General features: G+C 48.7%; 1 protein-coding gene across 3 annotated transcripts in view; it reads left to right on the top strand.

The window, feature by feature from the left end:
- The window catches only part of Slc24a4 (solute carrier family 24 member 4), a 153,201-nt gene that overhangs the window by 102,395 nt on the left and 31,406 nt on the right, over nt 1-19,400 (top strand). For 2 of the 3 annotated variants that reach the window (XM_008821722.3, XM_029557967.1), the window contains 8 exons: nt 721-795; nt 2,913-2,997; nt 3,940-4,043; nt 4,761-4,835; nt 7,436-7,461; nt 9,212-9,265; nt 11,014-11,156; nt 15,494-15,663. In XM_008821722.3, the coding sequence (XP_008819944.1) occupies nt 721-795; nt 2,913-2,997; nt 3,940-4,043; nt 4,761-4,835; nt 7,436-7,461; nt 9,212-9,265; nt 11,014-11,156; nt 15,494-15,663 (732 nt within the window). The remainder of the gene's footprint in view (nt 1-720; nt 796-2,912; nt 2,998-3,939; nt 4,044-4,760; nt 4,836-7,435; nt 7,462-9,211; nt 9,266-11,013; nt 11,157-15,493; nt 15,664-19,400) is intronic. The other variant, XM_008821723.3, reaches the window with a different exon arrangement.

Here is a 19,400-nt window from a genome sequence, read left to right as displayed (position 1 = left end):
CAAGATCTCTCACTGAACCTGGGCTTATCATTTGGGCTAGACTGGCTGGCCAGCAAACTCCGGGGATTCCCATCTCTACTTCCCCAGCACTAGGATTATAGGCATGTGCTATTATATCCACTTTTTATTAGGTGTTGGGGATCTCAACTCAGGTTCTCATGCTGATGCAGCAAGTACTTGGCTAACTGAGCCATCTCCCAGACCCTCTCTCATTTTTTTGTCTTTTTGAGACAGGGTCTCCCTGTAGCCCCAGCTGGCCTGGAACTCACTGTGTAGACCAGGCTGTCCTTGATCTCACAGAGATCCACCTGCCTCTGCCTCCAGAGTGCTAGGATTGAAGATGTGCACCACCACACCCAGGACCTCTCTCATTTTTTTTGAAATAGGGTCTTTCTTTGTAGCCCAGGCTGGCCTGGAACTTGCAGTCCTCCTGTCCCAGTTTCCCCAGGGCCGAGATCACAGGCATGTGCCACCCTGCCAAGCTCCAAACCTGTGACAATGCTGAAAGAGGGCACAAGCCCACAGGGCCTGGGTTTTCATCTGTCTGCTGCTCAGCAATTTCTCCTCTCTAGGCTTCAGAGTCTCCATCTGTCAAGGAAGAAATGGAGAGGGCAAATCTTTGGTGCTGGGGCTTTCCCATGTGCCCCACCCACCCTGGCCTCTGCCCACAGCTTGGCATAGCTATGAGATTCCCACACTGACCCTGCTTTCCCTTCACAGGCTCTCTATATGTTCTATGCCCTGGCCATCGTGTGCGATGACTTCTTTGTCCCATCCCTAGAGAAGATCTGCGAGGTATGTGAGAAGAACCTGGAGTCCCTCAGCAGAGCCCAGAGTGACTGAGGATGTGTGTTGTGTAAATGTCAAGGGCCAGAAGGTTGGGTTAGGACAGGAAGTGCTCTGGTGGAAAAGACCATCAGACCAAGCACCTAGTGTCCCCATGGCCACACCTGACCCTGAAACCACCAAATCAGTGCCCATGGCATCCTGTCCCCAAGCTCAGCAGAAGCCACTACCTATGTGAAGTCACATCCTTAGCCATCATGCTCCAAGAGCCATGGCATGTGGGCCAGACCTCACGAAGTCACCTAGCTCTTTGAGGCTATATTGTCATAGTTGGGGACAGTTGACTCTTAGGGACAGGCATCTTCCTGCATCTTGACTTGCTTCAGGGTACAGCCAGAGGAACTTTGTGTCACTGTACAGTGATTAGTGACTGCTGTAGAACCTGGGTCCCCCAAACTGTGACCTGGCAAAAGACACAAAGCCTTTCCCTCCCCTGACTCCCCTTTCTTTCCCTCTACCCCTAAACTCTTCCAATGGAGCCATGGGAGGTTTATACAGAGGATTCCATCTCAGGACCACGGGGTAGATGCTGGGTGGTAGTGGTTCCTATAAGGGTACTGTAGCTGCCTCTGCCTCCTGGAGGCAAGCCCCCAGGAAAAAATGCAGCCATGTATCCTTACTTGTGAGCACTGGCTCTTTGTCTGTGACAAGATGCCTGACATAATAATGTAAGGAAGAAAAGATGTATTTAAGCTCATGGTTTCAGGGGTTTTAGTCTATGCTCTGCTGGCTCTACTGTTTCTGGGCCAGGGTGAGGCAGAACATAGAAGGTGGGTATGGTAGAAAGCTGGTTACCTCAAGGTAGCCAGGAGCAGAGACAGAGAAAGAGAGAAAGATGGGGAGGGACAAAGAGGCTAGGGACAAAGTACAACCCTAAGGATGCTGTCCTCATGACTCACTTCCTCCACTAGGCCCTGTCTCCAAGAGTTCCGTCACCTCTGGTTAATTACATTGAACTATATAATTCACTAATGAAATCAGAACTCTCGTGATTTAGTCACTTTCCAAAGCCCACCTCTGAACCATGCCACAATGGAAACTAAGCCTTTAACCCAGGAACTGGGCTATACAGGACTGTCCTGGACTGATAGCTTGGGAAAGCCGTACCAGTAGGGTTGGGGCCTCTCTGCCCTCTGGAGTTAAGAGAAGCCCATGGAAAGTGGGCCAGGACGCTGTCAGTATAGGTAGAGGAGAGAACAAGGGGAGTGGTCTTACAGGTAAGACCAATGTAAGGGGCTTAGATGGGTAACAAGGGAGCCAGAGGGAAGGGAGCATCACTGTTAGAGACAGGCCCAGGAAGGCTTACTGGGGGAGATAGCATTTGGTCCAGACTCTGGAAGTGAGAAGTACTTCACTAAGCAGAGGGGGAGAAAAGATTCCAGGAGGAAGGATGGTGCAAGCCAAAGCCAGGAGGCAGCAGAACATGGCCTTACTGAGCAGCATAGGCTCGGACAAAAAGTCCCCAACTCAATACCAGGAATAGGTGGGATCACTGGATGCAGGACTTGCCATGAAGAAACATCCAAAATAGAAGACTCAGGCATGTGTGGGGGCCCAAGTCCCACAGCCCCAGGACAATTGGTAGACAGACTCTTGTTCAATACCACTATCTGCCTCATCCTGTTCTAGGTACTAGGAAACCTCAGGTAGCATTGTCCTCGTGGTCCAGAGAGAAAGGTGAGGGTGTGTGCTGCCAACCCTCATCACAGAATCTGTGTTTCAATAATGAGGATGAAATGAGCATGGTCTGAGGGGGTATAACTGGCTCTAGGGATTCAGGAAAGAATTCATCAAGGGGTATAGACAGGAGCCTAGAGAATGAAGAGAAAGCAGATAGGCCAGAGAGAAAAGAGAAGGTGAAGCCTGGCAGACAGAGTGTGGGGGGTATGTGCTCCTGCCTAGGGTGTGTGCTTGGGTGCGAGGCAGGAGCTGGGCCCAGAAAGAAGAGTCTGAGGGTCAAGGAGCCCTGAATCACTGTGCCCTGAACTTCCTGCTGCCCAAGCGCCCAGTGACCATGTCTACCATCCCCCTGTCACATTCCATTGCCTGTGTTCTTTCCATTCCAGAAACTTCATCTGAGTGAAGATGTGGCAGGCGCCACCTTCATGGCTGCGGGAAGCTCCACACCAGAGCTGTTTGCCTCTGTCATTGGTAAGGACCCAGCAACCAGGATGTGATGCAGAGAGAGCAGGGGCCTGTTGCCCAGCACAGTAGGGCCTTTACTAGCTCTCAGCCTCAGTTTCCTCACTTGTAAATCCATTAAGTAAAGGGGATGGGAAGTAGATTGGTGATTTCTCAGAGTATGGGGTGCTAATGGGCACGGGGCTTCTTATAGGGAGATGAAAATATTCTAAAATTAGATTGTGGCTTTGGTTGTACAAGTCTCTGGATCTACTAGACATGTGAATTATGTCTCAATAAAGTTATTCAAAAACATAGACATGAGCCCATGAGATGGCTCAGTGGATCAAAGTCCTTGCCATGCAAGCCTGAAGATCCAAGTTCAACTCCTAAAACCCACAGAGGAAGGAGAGAGCTGACTCCCAGTTATTGTCCTCTGACCTTCCAAAAGTCTGTCCTCTGCGCCATGGCCCACACAGGCCCACACTTATGCAATAATAATAATAATAATAATAATAATAATAATAATAATAATAGGGGCTGGCAAGATAGTTCGGTGGTTAAGAGCGCTGGCTGTTCTTGTAGAAGACCCAGGTTTGAATCCCAACAGTCACATGGAGGCTAACAGCTGTCTGTAATTCCAGTTCCAGGAGATCTGATGCTCTCTTCTGTCTTCCACAGGCACTACACAACACAGGTGCCCTTACATACATGCAGGTTTTACACTCATACACACATAAAATAAAAATAAATAATAATAATAATAAATTTAAAAGGAGAGCAAAATATGGGTGCAGGGGAGGAGCTGGTCCCCAGGGCCTCCACTCTCTGGTTTGGCCATCGTCCCTAATACCGTGACTGACTGTCTGCTTGATACTATGAACAAGTTATTTCTCTCAGTGTAGAAATGCTGAGGAGGGTCAGCCCAGGTCGTGCATCTGAGAGCCACAGTTTGTATCTTTCTCTTTTTAGGTGTGTTCATCACCCACGGAGATGTCGGTGTGGGAACCATTGTGGGCTCTGCTGTGTTCAACATCCTGTGTATCATTGGAGTGTGTGGACTCTTTGCCGGCCAGGTCAGTGGTTTATCTCTGCCTGGTTGATCAGTACCCTGTAGGATGGGGGCAAGCTTCTCTAGAGCTGGTTAGAGTGGCAGTGGGGACACCAAGATGAGACTAACTTTGTCACTCTTTGTGGCTTTGAGCATATCAGCATTCTCCTCTGAACCCATGTCCTCCCCTGTAAAGAGGGCTTGTTGCCCGTTCCCTTCTGACAGTTTTGGGGCCTGAGAGGCAGGGCCATGTCAGGTGGACGTGGCCGGTTGAGGGGTGAGCATTCATTGAACAGCTGCAGCTGTTGAAGAAGGACCTCCTTGGACCCTGGTCTGGAGCAAGATCCCAGAACCACATGGGCAGCTTGGCTCCTTAGCAGGCAGGAGGCTGGCTGTGGTCTGTGTCCCATTCGGCACCCTCAGTGTCACAGAGAGCATTAGACTTAGCCTCAGAGAGGAGACTCATGGCAAGGCCCTGCCTTGCTTGGGGGTGGCAGAGCTGAGCAGCTGGTGACAAGCTGAAGGGACAAGGTGAATGTCTTTGCTCTCTACTTTGATAGCCAGCTCCCACTGTGAAATGTGCCTGAGAGCATTTCCTGGTTCTGTCTGCTCACCAACTGTGGCGTAGGGCCAGGCATCGCTGGGGAGGTACCTTGAAGGCAAGTCCTTGCACAGTCTGGGCAGCTGGCTCCGCTTGCAACCCCAGGCAATAGCAGCTGAAACCTTCTCTCTGATATTGCAGGTGGTGCGGCTGACGTGGTGGGCTGTGTGCCGTGACTCCGTGTATTACACACTGTCGGTCATTGTACTTATTGCAGTGAGTCATCCCCCATGCCCAGGTGTTGGGTGGCCAGGGCCCTATGAAAGCACAGATCCAGGCCTGTCTGTTCCTGGCCATGTGACCAGAGAGGTCACAGCACCAACAGTGGGCGTATGCTGACCCTTCCCTGAGTTCACATTGCCTCTCACGCTTTCTACCTCCACTGTGCCTCCCTTTCCCAAAGACCTCATTCCTAGCTCCTGCATTAGGGCCAAAGCCAGGACCATTTTAAGGACAAAAAGGCCTTAGAAAAAAACAAAGCATTTGTCATATGGCCGCTTGGGGAAGTTCAAGCGTGTATTCAGGGAAGGCCCATTCAAAGTCATCAGTTCCTCAGGAGCCTGAGGCTGGAGCTTTACAAGTTCAGGACCAACTTGGGCAACTTAGATCCTATCTCAAAATGAAAACTATCAAAAGGCATGAAGCTCAGTGGTAGAGTGTTAATTAGCATGTGCAAAAAAGGCCCAGTACCCAATACTGCAAAATAAATAAGTAAAATAGGAATCAAGTTTTTGGGTCACTACAGAGCAGAAGAGGGAAGGCTCAAAGCCATCACAGGGAGTGGCTGGGAGACAGGGAAAAGGGAAAGAAAGAAAATGAAGAGGAGCCAAAAGCAGGTCTCTGGGGTCCATTAGTGTGGAGTATGTCTCCTCAGGCCCAAGGCGAGGGTGGTATTGTGGTCCATACAGGGAAGTACAGTGTCGAGGCATGCCATCCACAAGGGAGCAGAGTTGATCTTTGCAATGGTGGCCCAAGGGCGGGTGCCTGTGGCATGCCTGGATTTCAAGGTAAGGAATACATCTTCATGTGACAGTTCTCCATCTTGCCAGAACCAAGGGTATGATAATCCTTGTATTAGTTATCTACTGCTGTGTAACAAGATTCCCTCAAGCTGGGCGTGGTGGGGCACACCTGCAGCCAAGGGCTAGGGATAGCTAGGGAAGTGCTTTAAGGGCATGGCCTTGCATTATCTGGGAAGTTGGCTCCCAGGCAGTAGTTCTAGGCCAGTTTTGGCTACATAATGAGATGCTGTCAAAAAAAAAAAAAAAATTCCTTCAAATGCAACAGCTTAAGAAATCAAGTAATCCTGCAAGTAAGAAATCTGGGGGTGGTCCTCAGGCCCCAAAAGAGAAGGATAAGAGGGATCTAAATATTCTAAATATGATCAAAATGTATTGTATATATTATATGAAATTTACAAAACCCAATAAAAGAGGAGAAGGATCTCAGGGCTCAGCCAGGCAAATCCTCTTCGGGAATACTCATATGGTTGTCAGATGGTATCTAGGCCTGGCCAGCTATCCCACAGTGCAGTTCACAAAGTGCCTACCCTCTAATTCCCGCCCTCCCTCTGTTGAGTAGCCTTCCTCAGAGACTTGAATCCAGAAGGCTCCCAGTGATGCCTGACTAGGGAGCTTGAAGTGGCTTCCTAAACAAGGCAGGTCTTGAGTATCCTGTCCACTGTGACAGCAAGGAGAAGGGTACAAGGGACCCAAGTCCAGACATCAGCCTCCAGCCTCTCCTGGTGCCACATATAGGGACCCTTTTGTCTCTGTGGAGGTTGGTGAGAAGAGCCCAGCTGCCTCAGAAGCATCTTTTATTTGCATCTTGTCCCACAGATCCTGGGTAGGAGGCACATTAGGACTTCCCCTAGAAAAAGGACGAATAGGCGACCAATGGATGGACTGATGGATGGATGGATTGATGGATAGACTGATGAATGGGTGGATGGATAGATGGGTAGATTGATATTCATTAGGAAATGGGCTCACGTGATCATAGATAATCCTGCAAGCTAGAGACCGAGGGAACGCAGTTACATGGCTTAGTCCTAAGCCAAAGGGTTGAGAAACCATGGTACCACTGGTGAAAGTCCTCGAGTCCAAAGGCCAGGGAACCTTCTTCTACCTTTTCATTCTGAGTCCTCAAATGACTAGACAGTGCCTACCACTTTCTTATTCAGTCCACTGATTCAAATGCTAGTTCCTTTCAGGAACACCCTCACAGACAAACCAGAAATAATATTATAGAAACTATCTGGGTATCCCTTAACTCAGGCAAATTGATACTTAAAATTAACCTCTGTGTTGAGCAATGTCACTGTCCCATTGTCACCCCGTACACACACATACACACTTATCCTGCCATTGACTTATACAGCTGGATCTTCTACATTGAAATTCCAAAAGGGGTTGCTCTTTAAAACTACCCAAGACACCACACACACACACACACACACACACACACACACACATATGCATAAACACAGGTATATAGAGATGTCTTCTCTGCCTTTGCATTTTGAATTTTAGTGACTGTTCCAGTAGCAAGGGGGACTTCCACCAGGCTGGCCCCAGCAGCTACGTAGACTATCATAAAGCATGGGCCACCTGTCTTGGGATGACCACACAAAGCTGGGGACAGATGCTGCAGTTCAGACCTAGCTTAGGCTCATCACTAAGGAATGGTCACCTTCCCTGGTTGAGAAACTGAGAAACGGAGAGAAGATCACAATATGCATGAGTTCCAAGGGCTTAGGTGTCTGTCCTTGTTCTCGCTTGAAATAAACGTGTCCCTTTGTTTCCTTTCCCTTCCAGTTCATATATGATGAGGAAATTGTGTGGTAAGTGTCTAAAGTTGCTGTTGCCAGTTGCCAATTGCCAATATTCTTGTATGTTGGACTTGCTGGTCTTTTGTAGGTCTATTTTGATAAATGTGGGCTTGTTAGCTTGTTGACAGTAACAGGGACATCATTCTAAGCAATCTTGTCTTTATCCTCTCAGAGTGACAAGACCTTCCCTCAATGTTCCTGCCCTGCCAGCTGCCAAGATCTGTGACACCCTTTTCTGACTTCTGCAGGCATTGCAGGACACGGGTGTACTTACATGCATGCAGGCAATACACTCATACACATAAAAATAATAAAATCAAAAGACTTATCGTAAACTAAAACAATGGGAATAATAGTATTTTACACAAAGACAAACAAGAGTGATAAGGAATCGGGTCACCAGGATATTTCTGGGAAGGGAGGTGCATCAGAGGTGGTCTGGCAAGGCAGAGTAATAGATGGGGTCTCAAATGCTGCAGAGACAAAGGTAATCCATGCAGAACACATCAGATCCCTCCCTCATGCCTCATACAGGAGCCAATTTCTGGTGAGTTAAAAAAAGCAAAATTTCGCCAGGCATGGTGGCACGTGCCTTTAACACCAGCACTCGGAGGCCGAGGCCGGAGGGTTCCAGCTGAGGCTACAGAGAGAGCCTGTCTCAAAAAGTCCAAAAAAGCAAAATTTTAGGGGTTGAGGATGACGCAGTTGGCAAAGTGCTTGTCATATGGCTAAGGACCTGAGTTCGGATCCTCAGCACCCACACAAAAAGCTAGGTGTGGCAGCGTGCCTGCTTGTAGTCCTGGTACTAGGTAGGCAGACAGAGGACCCCTGGGGCTCACTCGCCAGCCAGTCTGACTGAATCAGTGAGCTCTAAATTCAGTGAGAAACCTTGTCTCAAAAACTAAGAGTAATTGAGGTAGGCATCCAATGTCAGCCTCTGGCCTACATGCACATGTGCACACATATACACACACATATGCCGTATACACCAAAAACAGCAAAATTTTAAAAGAAAACTTAGAAGAAAATATAAGGACCCATCTTTATGATACCAAAGTAGGAAGTGACATTCTTAATCAGAAAATACAAACTTTGAGGAGCAAGTTGGTTCTTCCACTCAACTCCATAGGGAGTCCAAGCATCTGGTGTTCATATGTCATATAATTACCTGGCCACTGGCATGGTTCAGAATTTACATCATTTAGCATGGCCCCTGTGTGGCTTCTCAAGTTTGTGGTCAGAGGTGTAATATCCTCCACACCTCCACACTCCCCCCAACACATGGTCTGTAGGGTTGAGTTGTATCCATAAGATAGCAGTAACAGAATGTTCCAGAAAGAGACCATCACCGCTACCATGCTGTGTCTAGTGAAAGGACCTACTCTGCCCATTACATGGGAACTTGGGCCCCTTCCTACCTGTACTCATGATCTCCGACCAGAATTTTGAGTGGTCCCAGGTTTTCTTAGGGCTGAGTTCAGGCTCTGGGCCATGGCAGCTAGGGGTCATAACTGGGAATGGGGATTCCCCTGAGTCCTGCAGACCCCTGTAGTTGAAAAGACCCACCCCCAACTTTCAGTTATCAATTGACTCTCATTGGCAGGACAGCCTTAGGTTGGGGCATCTCGCCCACATGCACAAGTCCCAGGGATTGGGGAGGTGAGGATCTCCTACCCCACCATCTTCCCGGGCCACACAACCCCAGCCTGTGGGCACCATGGCATCCAGGAACTCTAACTACACTTTCCTTTGTCTCTCCGAGGTGGGAAGGCCTGGTGCTCATCATCTTGTACGTGTTTTATATTCTGATCATGAAGTAAGTTGCCTCTCTCCTTTCAGACCTGGGGGTGCCTCCCTCTACATCTGTTCCCACTTTTGGTCAGAACAGGGAAAATCCTTTATCCCATCTTCCAGTTCCATTAGGGTGGCCTCCATTCTCTGGACAACATCAGGCAGGGGCAGCCAGAGCAGGAGACAAGGACTCAAACACTGTTTGGGGGTGCAATGCTGGGTGGCTGATATAGGACAGATACTGCTCTCCTGAAATAAGTCCCCAGCAAGGACCTGTGTCCCTCCCTGCTCTGAGCAGCTCCCCTGCACAAGGATAATCACTGTTTAGCTGTTTCAATGAGTCTAGTAACAATACTATTCTCAAAAGGCCAGGCAGCTTAACCTCTGCTACAGGCTTTATTAAATACCACTTCTCGGAGCCACTACTTATGATACAGGGTCCCTCTCATAGTCCTGGGGGCACAAGCGCTATGTTCTGAGTTGGGAAACCTTGAGGTGCTTGGGAAGCTGCCTAGACCTCAATCACCTCAAAACTACCCATGAGGAAGAGATGAGACAGCCCCAAAGATGAATGAAGTTCTCACTCATGATTCAACACAGATGAACCTTGAAAACCTCACCAAATAGAAGAGGCCAGTCACCAAAGGCCAAATAATATTTATGAGTCAATATTCATGAGGTACCTGGAAGAATCAAGTTCACAGAGACACATAGATTAGAGGTAATCACTGGAGTGATTAGTGGGTGCAGATTTGTTGGGATGAAGGAAAAGTTGGGGAAATATTGGCAGTGGTTGTACAACAATGGATATAGTCAATGCCACCAAGTGTCTAATTAAAAAATGGGAAATATAGGGCTGGAGAGATGGCTCAGCGGTTAAGAACACTGGCTATTCTTGCAGAAGACCCGGGTTCAAATCCCAGCACCCATGTGGCAGCTAACAACTGTCTATAACTCCAGTTCCAGGGGCTCTGACAGCTTCTTCTGTCCTCCGCGGGCATTGCACAATAGGGGTGCATTTACCTACATGCAAGCAATACACGCGTACACATAAAATAAAAATAATAAAATATTTAAAAAATGGGAAATATAGTGACAAATTTATATTTATATGTATGCATATATGTGTCGGGGAGGGGGTTCTACCAAAAAATCGAATAAGCCACTATCCATGAGTATCCATGGGCTTGGCTACACACAGGTTTCTTTTCTCTCTCATGTAACTAAAAAGAAAGACAACACCATGGGCGTTATGTGCATCCCCAACCTTAGTATAATATCTCATAAATATGTTCCAAACCTAATATTTTATAAAATGGATGATAAATGTTGGACTGCAAGAAAACTTCAGTGGCCTTTCCAGAGCCATTCAGTGAGCAGCCAGCAGAGGGATTTAGAGGTGGAGAGATCTTCTCTTCTCTCAGGGGATGGTGATGCTGGTCATAAGTGACAGAAAGGACACCAAACAGCCCAGCTGAACAACAGTCTCTTCTGGGGAGAGGATAGGCATGATGGTGATGCCTCCTTTGAGCCTTTCCCATAGGCTGGGCTGAACTGCTTTTAGTGATAAGCAGTCTGTGCATTAAATGGAGGGCCTCTGACACCCCAGGAGGCCACTCACCCCTAAATAGAGGGAGGTGACCACCCCCAGACTGTGCATGATCCCAACTTCCTCAGCTCAGTTGGAGAGCCTCTCTGGACGCCCTCCACCCCCAGCTGGTAAGATGGGATTCCTTTCTGCTCCCCTGATCTCCTGCATTACCCGACTTACAGGTACAACATGAAGATGCAGACTTTTTTCACAACCAAACAAAAGAGCATTGCAAATGGTAACCCAGTCAACAGCGAGCTGGAAGATGGTAATGACCTCTATGATGGTAGCTATGACGACCCTTCAGTGCCATTGCTGGGGCAAGGTAAGGCTGAGCAGACAGGAGCAGTGGACCCTTGTGGAAGCCACTCTATACACACACACACAAACACACTCACACACTGCACTCTCACCCTATGACCTTCAGTCATACACACCCCAGATGAGAAGACCCACATTTGAGGTGTTGGTCAGATGAGTATTCCCTTAGATAGGACCAGATGGAGGGGAAAAGTCCACCAGAAGGAAAACAACAACAACAACAACAAAATATATATATATATGTATATATATATCAATAATTACATCATAGGAATTTTCCCATACTTGCAGAGACAGATGGGAGGCCTATTTGACTCTGGTGATACAGCACTGTCTCTGATCAAAAGAAGAGCCCATGACAGGATGCTGAGGCCTTGGATGGCAGATCCTGAGCCTACCTATGGCATCTCAAGTGCCAGGCCTGTCCTCAAGAAATTCATCCTGGAAATAGTGGTGCCTCTCAAGCTTGGGAACAGTTGCCTGGAGGCACAGTGAGGCTGGGAAAAACAGCCTTAGAGTTTTGTAGGCACTCCAGGCTAGCCCAGGGGCCTGTATGGAAGCCCTCCCCTAGCAGCAGATGTCTCCTTGCCTTAGCAGTTCTTTTGGGTCCCTCCCTGGGAACCGACGGTCTATGGAACCAGGCCCTGTCCTCTCAGTCTTGAGTTGTCTTGACCAGTTTCTTTCTTAGTAATGTCCTTGACTCTTAGTAACTCAGTTGTCAGGTGACACCCCAGCAATGGGACAGCTACCCCAAGCCAGCCCAGGTAAAGTTAGGGTAAGGAAAGCCAGGGCTACGTGGTATCTTCAATGCACTTAAGGCACTGTGAGAGGCCTTCTGGGCTACGTGCCGGAGCCCCACCCACCTGAGGTATCTTCTACCCCATTCCTCATGACTCTGGGCAAGTCTCATCCTCTTCCAGGTGACCTTAACTTGCTTGTGGTGTCAGGAGTGGGACCAGGTGGTCTCAGAGGCTCTGCTTACTGGTGTCTGTGGCACCTGAGGAATCTCTATTGATCCTCTCCAACCTCTGACCTGGCCAAGTGTGTTCTGTTCAGTCTTGGGTATACCCAAAAGGAAAGCACTTGTCACAGGCGGTCTTCTAAGCACTGCATCTTTCCACACGGAAGGAGGAAGCCCACTGAGGCAGGAGAGGGAGCACAAGAGCGGTAGAAGCCACTGTATGGCCACAGGAGGCCTCTGGAGAGAGAGAGCCAAGGAAGCCAGAGTGTGGAGTTGAAGGGTCACGTGATGTTTCATAAATGCACAGCTGGGTGCCCTCAGGGAGCAGGTTCTAGGACATCCTCCTCCTCTGAGGGGAAGGCTCTGATGTTTGGGATAGGTGCCATGGTCTAGCAGGACAGAGGCTGGCCCCCACCCAGCACATAAGTTGTGCCCCAAGCTCCCTTGGACTTTTTGTGTCAACGAAGAGAGATCTGAGTGGAGAATTATAGACGTGGCCACTCCTGAAAGCTGCCTCCTGTCCTGAGGTGGACAGAAGAGGCTGTCCCCAGTGCCCTGTGAGAGACACCCCTCACTTGCAGTGGGGTCCTCAGCTCTACCATTCCCAGGAAAACCAGGCTCCCCAAACTAGCTTCCCATATACAGTAACTTTTCTGGTGCTCCATGGTGACTGTCTTCATCACTTATGTACCTGGGACTGTGGGACTTCCTCATGGGTTTTACACACACACCCTCATCCACCATCACTAAGTCCAAGATAACATCTAGAAAATCAAAGACTGGACACAGAGCTGGTTCAAGCACTGGGACCAAGGGAGGATCAAGTCTCTTATATCCCTTATTGAGCAGATGTCCTTATAGCAGAGGCCATGGGAGGAAAAGGTCCCTGAGTGATCCATGAAGGAGGCACAGGCATGGACTCTGGATTTGGAGAGGGCTCCACCTAGAGGTGTAGACTTCAGGTCTGCTTCTGGTCTTTACTGCTCAATAAGCCACCCTCTAGGGCCATGTGTAAGCACTCCACCATACATCTGGATAGGGTTCACTGAAGGAGGAGGAAGAATTGCCAGTGACACCCCAGGTGGGACTGGGGAGAACAGGCCTTCCAACTTTGTTTTTGTAACAGTGTTGCCATGGCATCTTTAGGCAGGAGATAACATCACTTTCTCTCCCCCATCCTCAGCCTCCTGGCTGGTGGCCCTCTAGCCACACCACTGAAAGGAATGTGAGGCTTGTGCCCTGGTGTTTCAAGGAGCCCTTTGGGCTGGGGGTGTAGCTCAGTGGTAGGGTATTTGCCTATCATAGCCAAGCCTCTAGAAAAAAATAAAACGTGCCTGCTCTCCCTAACCCTGTGTTTCTTATATAAAATCTAAAACTTAAAATTCAACCTCTTGACAGGAGAAGGGGAAGAAGCTCATTTCTACTTAAACGTTCTTAGCATGTAGCTCAGCTTACTACCTCAGTCTCTTGGCTGGTTCTCAGGTGGCCTTGTTCACAGCCTGACAGTCAGGGTTACCTGGCCATCAGCTGCCAAATCTGGCCACATTGGTCTAGTTCAGAGAGCTCCCTGGGGAAACTTCCAAGCTGCCTTCGTATGAGGCACAACTTAAGCCTGGAGAGACTAGGGAGGGTTAATATGGGGCCTTGAACTGAATTATTGGGAAAACACCTGCAGTTGTGGGGCCTTCTGGGCCACCGCTTTCAGCTTGGATGGCACTGAGGCAAGATGTCCCAGGGTCCAGGTGTCACAGGTCCTGTCTCGCAGGCTCCTTGGGGTTTTGAACCCAGGTGGTCTCCAAGTGGTACCTGTGATGGGGCTGGAATGGAGCATGGCACCTGCAAGCATTGCTGGTGTCCCCTCCCTCTGAGATGGCAGCCCCGAGCATTGAGGCTCCCTGTGGAAGGAGCCCACGACTAACACCCTCCTTCACATAATCCCGGCATCCCCGCCACCAGCAAGAGCGCTGCCCCAGACTCCGCCGCACGCTAACCACCTGTGGCCATCTGTGCTGGCCTCTGTCTTCCTAACTCTCCTCTTCTAAATTGTAAGTAACCTGCTTTCATCCTGGCTATAACACATGCTTTTACAATAAACACACTGCCACGAGCCCAACCCCACACTGCCCGCCTCCTTGGAGGTTAGTGTCCATCTCAGACAGGTGCATGGGCCTCCAGCTGTTTTCTAACCCATTCGCCTCCTGTCTGCTGAGCCTTGCTGCCTGTGTGGGGTGTGTGTGTGTGTGTTGGGGAAGGTGTTTGCTGTGCATTTTGTGCCATTAACTTCTGCATGAGTTTGCCCTCTGAGCCAGTTCCCTATTTACCCAGTTCCTCATGTAGGACTCTATGGGATCTGGTAACCAATATAGAGGGACAGCCATGTCTGTCTTCCTAACTCCTTAGAGGAGACACACTGCTTGCTTCTGGGTGCTGTGTTTATGAGTGGTTTGGTTACTAGACCTTCCCCGGTACTTGGAATGCCATGTCAAGTTCCCCAGGACTCTGGCCCTGAGTGTTTGTGAAAGAAGAGGGACGGGAATGGGCATTATGCTGTACTTGTAGGAAAGGAAAGGGTTGGAGAAAGCAGCTGGCTCCCTGGAGGGTATCAGGGTTTATCAAAGATACTGACTGGTCCAGCCAATAGCATAGCCACAGACAAACAGGCTCCCTCTAGGGTCTCTGAAGTCTAGTCTAGAACCTGGGGCCAAATCCTTAGCCTAGCTGCTTGCCTGCTGGGGAGGAGGAGGAAACCTCCCCAACAGTGCTAAGGTTTGCTGCAAGGAAGGGCAGGGAGGCAGAGCAGGGGCCTCGGGGTAGGTTATAGCAGTACTGTCCTCTGCTTTCTAGTTCTTTCCACTCCTACAGACCATTACTGACCTTAACTGACTTGTAGAGTTTCATCCAAGTCTCTGCAAATCAGGGTAGAGTAGTGGGTGGTCCTGTCTCAGTCATGGGTGATAGACATAGGGCCCTGTCTGTTGCATAGTTGGGCTGCCCCAGTGAGTCCTACGCAAGACACTGAAAAGCCCTTGCAGCTGGCCAAGGCTGGGCCCTAGAAAAGAGGGACTTGAGGGAGCCAGGCACCGACCTTGGAGAGGCCAGATGTAGCACATCTGCCCATAGAAGGTCCTGTGTAGCAGGGCACCTGCTGGTTCTAACTTGCTGAATCACAGGCGTTTCAGAACCAGTGACAACCCCGCCCCCCTTTAACAGGGGGAGGAGGAGCAGTGGGATGGAACTGAAGCTGGGTCTCTGACCTCAAGGTAGCTGCCAGCTACCAGGAGCACAGCCCCAAGATGTTGGCTAGGGAAGGGGAGGTGAGTCCCATCCCTAGGGTGTTGACCTCCAAGGGGCCAGCACTGATCATCGGGTGTGCTCTACAGTGAAGGAGAAACCTCCCTATGGCAAGACCCCAGTGGTGATGGTGGACGAAATCATGAGCTCTAGTCCGCCCAAGTTCACCTTTCCAGAGGCTGGCCTGCGCATCATGATCACCAACAAGTTTGGACCTAGGACCCGGCTGCGGATGGCCAGTAGGATCATAATTAATGAGGTAAGTTCACCTACCAGGTGGGTCCAACGTGCAGCCAACAGACTGCATGCAGCTGAGGGTAGCTGTGAATGTGGCCCAACCCCAAATCCTAAACATGCTTAAGATATTACCAGGTGGTTTTGTTTGTTGGTTTGTTTCTATTTTTGTTTTTGCTTTTTTGTTTTGTTTGGTTTTGTTTTAAAGATATGGTCTCACTGTGTAGCCCACACTGGCCTCAAACTTACAGAGCTCCACCTGCCTCTGCCTCTCAAGTGCTGGGATCAAAGGCATGCACCCCCATACCTGGCCACATTTTTTCATTGTAACTCAACTGCACAGCTCTAGAGCATAAACTTTGCAGATGACATTGGATTGTGATGTCAAAAGATCAGGCATGCCACTAGACAGAAAGTGACTGGCTTTAGGTGGGTCCAACAATTTGAAGGGTCCCGGCTCCTTAGGACTCTTCCTGGACTCCTTTCCTGCCATACCTGTCAGAGGAAGGAATAGCAAGGGGCCTTCAGAGGCCCGAATTACCTACCAGTAGCCAGCCACCCTATCAGGGAAGTTTAAGCAGAAGGTAGAGGAGTCCCATGCCTGACATATTTTACTGTTTGTCAAAGACTAGAGTTGATCAAATTAGAGAAAGGGAAGCCTGCAGTATAGACAGTTTCCTCCTAGTGTTGTTTAGAGTAAAACCTAACCATCTATAGACAGCCACCTATTGTCTATAGATAAAATGACCTTGACCTTACTAAGGAATGGTAAATGAAGTCTGAGGACTTCATTACTCTTGCTGTTCTTTTTTCTTTTTAATTTTATGTGTATGCATGGTTTACCTTCTTTATGTAAGTGCATCCATGCACACAATCCATAAAGAGGCAGGACGAGGGTGTCAGATCCCTTGGAACTAGAGTTATGGACAGTTGTGAACCACCGTGTGGCCATGTGGGTGCTGGGAACTGAACTCAGGTTCTCTGCAAGGGCAGCCAGTCCTGTTAACCAGTTAGCCATCTCTCTGGGCCCACTCTTGCTGTTCTTAGGTTTTATCCTAGGTATCTCCTCGTTTGGAAAAGAAACCATAACTTGAATATTACTCAACCAATACTGCAAAGGTAATGGGATGTGTTGCTTAGAAGCTTAGCCTCTTTCTGGGCATTTGAGCACTTGGCGTCCTTATTCTCAGAAAGAAGCAGTGGCCAGAGGGCTGGAGATGGTTGGAATTAGTAGCCAGCCCATGATTGTCTGCAAGAGTGCTATTCCCCAGTAGCTTTATTGTATCTTTTTATGACACGTACAACACATTGTTTGTTTGGGGAGGGGTCCCACTATGTAGTCCCAAGCTGGCCTGGATCTTGAGATCCTCCTGCCTCAGCTTCCTTAGCAATAGAATTACAGTTAAATGCTACCACACTGGGCTCCAATAACAGGTTTTGATGAGCTGGTGACTACTGGCTGTTGTACTCCAAATGTTTTCAGCTGCTGGGGAATTTATATCTTTGGCCATATTGGGTTTGGCCTGCCTGGCAGGGTAGCCTAGAAGCTGCAGATGACAGGCTCAGGAGGAAGGAACTGAATTCTAGCTTCATGCCATCCTTTAACTCTCTGAATCTCCTTGGGCCTTAATTTCTCTGTCTGAGGATACTAGACAGGATGCATCTAGCTCTAAGAAAGTCTCAGTGACACATTGGAAGACTATGCCAAGGGCCTAAAGCAGCAGTCTTTATAGACAGTCATCAGGGAATGGGAACCAAAACTCTCAAAGTTGTTCATTAAGACACCCTAGGGAAATAGCTCAGTAAAATGCCTGGCTTGCAAGCAGAAGGGCCTGGGTTCAATCCCTCAAAGCCATATTTTTTTTTAAAGCCAGGAACTAAGTGTGGTGGCACATGTCTTTAATCCCAGCACTCGGGAGCCAGAGGTAGGCAGAACTCTGTGGTTCAGTGCAGCCAAAGTGTTACAGTGACACACGCTGTTCTTATAACCCCAAGCACTGACACCCTGTCTTAAAAAAGAGGGATGGTACCTGCAGACTGATAACTGAGGTGATCCTTTGTCCTCCATGTGTGCTCATACATATGTGCATGTGCATCTGCATACCCACATACCCATATGTGCACACCTGCATGCACACATGTACCCCATACACATGAACATGCACACACAAACACATATACACACATATAAGACACCATATCCTCATTTTATCTTCAGTCATTTTAATTCTAGAACATTAGAGAAGTTTACAAAGCTGAAATCAGTTCATGATGAAAATGACTATGGGATGGCCTTTCAATTGTTCCTTATCAAAGAGGGCAGAGTGGCTACAGAGGGACTGGTCCTGGGATGAGGGGCAGGAAGGCACCTTCTCCTTCCCTCTGGGGGGGGGGCACACCTGCCTCACTCTGCTATCCTCACTCGAAGCCACAGAGACAAGTTCCTCAGGGTCCAGAGATCCATCGCTCTTGGCTTCCCTCCCACTTTTCCTTCCCACTGTTCTGCACCTGGATGCTGATCCCTTTTCGTCTATAACACCAGCTGTCATTTATGGAACAGCTGCTCTGGACTAGGCAGAGGCTGGGCACTGCCCTGTGGTGATTCCAGTCCTCTTGGTGACACAATGGCAATGCAAACCCATCCATCAGAGGGATGAGGCCATTTGCTCAGGACACACAACTGTTAAGGTGTAGAGCAGGGATTCCAGCCTGAATCTGAGGCTAACTGCAAAAAGAGAAGCCTAGGCACCTAGGGCCAGTGTGACCTGTGCCACTTGCCTCTCTTTCTGGATCTTTCTTCCCCTGGCAAAGCCAGTCCCTTTTCAAGTTGCTTATCATGGCTCATCTACATGAGTACCTGCCTTTTCTGTGTGGCTTCTCTTTCAACATCGGACAGCAGGACAGCAGTCACCTCTCCCTAAGCCTCACCATCTTTGGAATTGCATCTTTTGTCATGTGACAAGCTTCGAATAATTCCCTTCATATGTAAAGAGCCTTTTGGTTTGTCTCTTGGTATGTGGCTCCATTACCTTCCTTGTATTGTAATTTCTGCCTCTTTTAATACAACTTTAGCTGTCCTTAGAGGTTTTCTTTTCCTGTCCTTAGAGGTTTTCTTTTCCGGGTAGAATCCTCTTAATTCTTTTAAGCCAGGATTGGAACCATCCCCCATCACCACCATTCATCTCACTGTGGAGTGACGCCTGTACCTTTGTAATTCTGTCTCTGTCTAGCTAGTTCTTTTTATTTTCATTTTCGTTTGTTTGTTTTGGACTTCTTGGGTGACCTTTCATTGAACCCCAGCTAACTAGTAAGTATTTCATGTTTAAGCCTTTGCTCCAGAAAGTGGGATAGGTGTTGAGGACTGTTGTTTAAAAAAAAAAAGTTGAAAAGTACTACACACACACGCACACACACACACACACACACACCTGCTGTAGGAGTTTCTGTCTCAGAGTCATATGAAGACAGTTCAGCAGTCAGTGACTCTCTTCAGAGCAAGAAAGGTGTCTTATGAGTTTTAATGGCTCCCCCACATGGCCACCAGGATAGGTGTGGGGCACCTCCTTATGGAGGATTGTTGAGGGGCCACAGCTCCTTTCCTGGATCTCCTGCTGAAATAATGGAGATGGGTTTGTGTGTCACTGTGGCATGATCAGTACCCACAGTGCTGATCCATAACCCTGTGAAGGGGAGCCGAGTGGAAACAGATAGGTTCTAGAGAACATAGTGCTTGTTGAATTCGTTTCCTTTCCTCCCCCTCCC

The sequence above is a fragment of the Nannospalax galili genome, unplaced genomic scaffold, assembly GCF_000622305.1.
Source record: "Nannospalax galili isolate Female #2095 unplaced genomic scaffold, S.galili_v1.0 scaffold107, whole genome shotgun sequence".
In the NCBI taxonomy this organism is placed as follows: Eukaryota; Metazoa; Chordata; class Mammalia; order Rodentia; family Spalacidae; genus Nannospalax; species Nannospalax galili.
The sequence above is the reverse complement of the archived record's forward strand: the minus strand, read 5'-3'. Positions and strand labels throughout refer to the sequence as shown.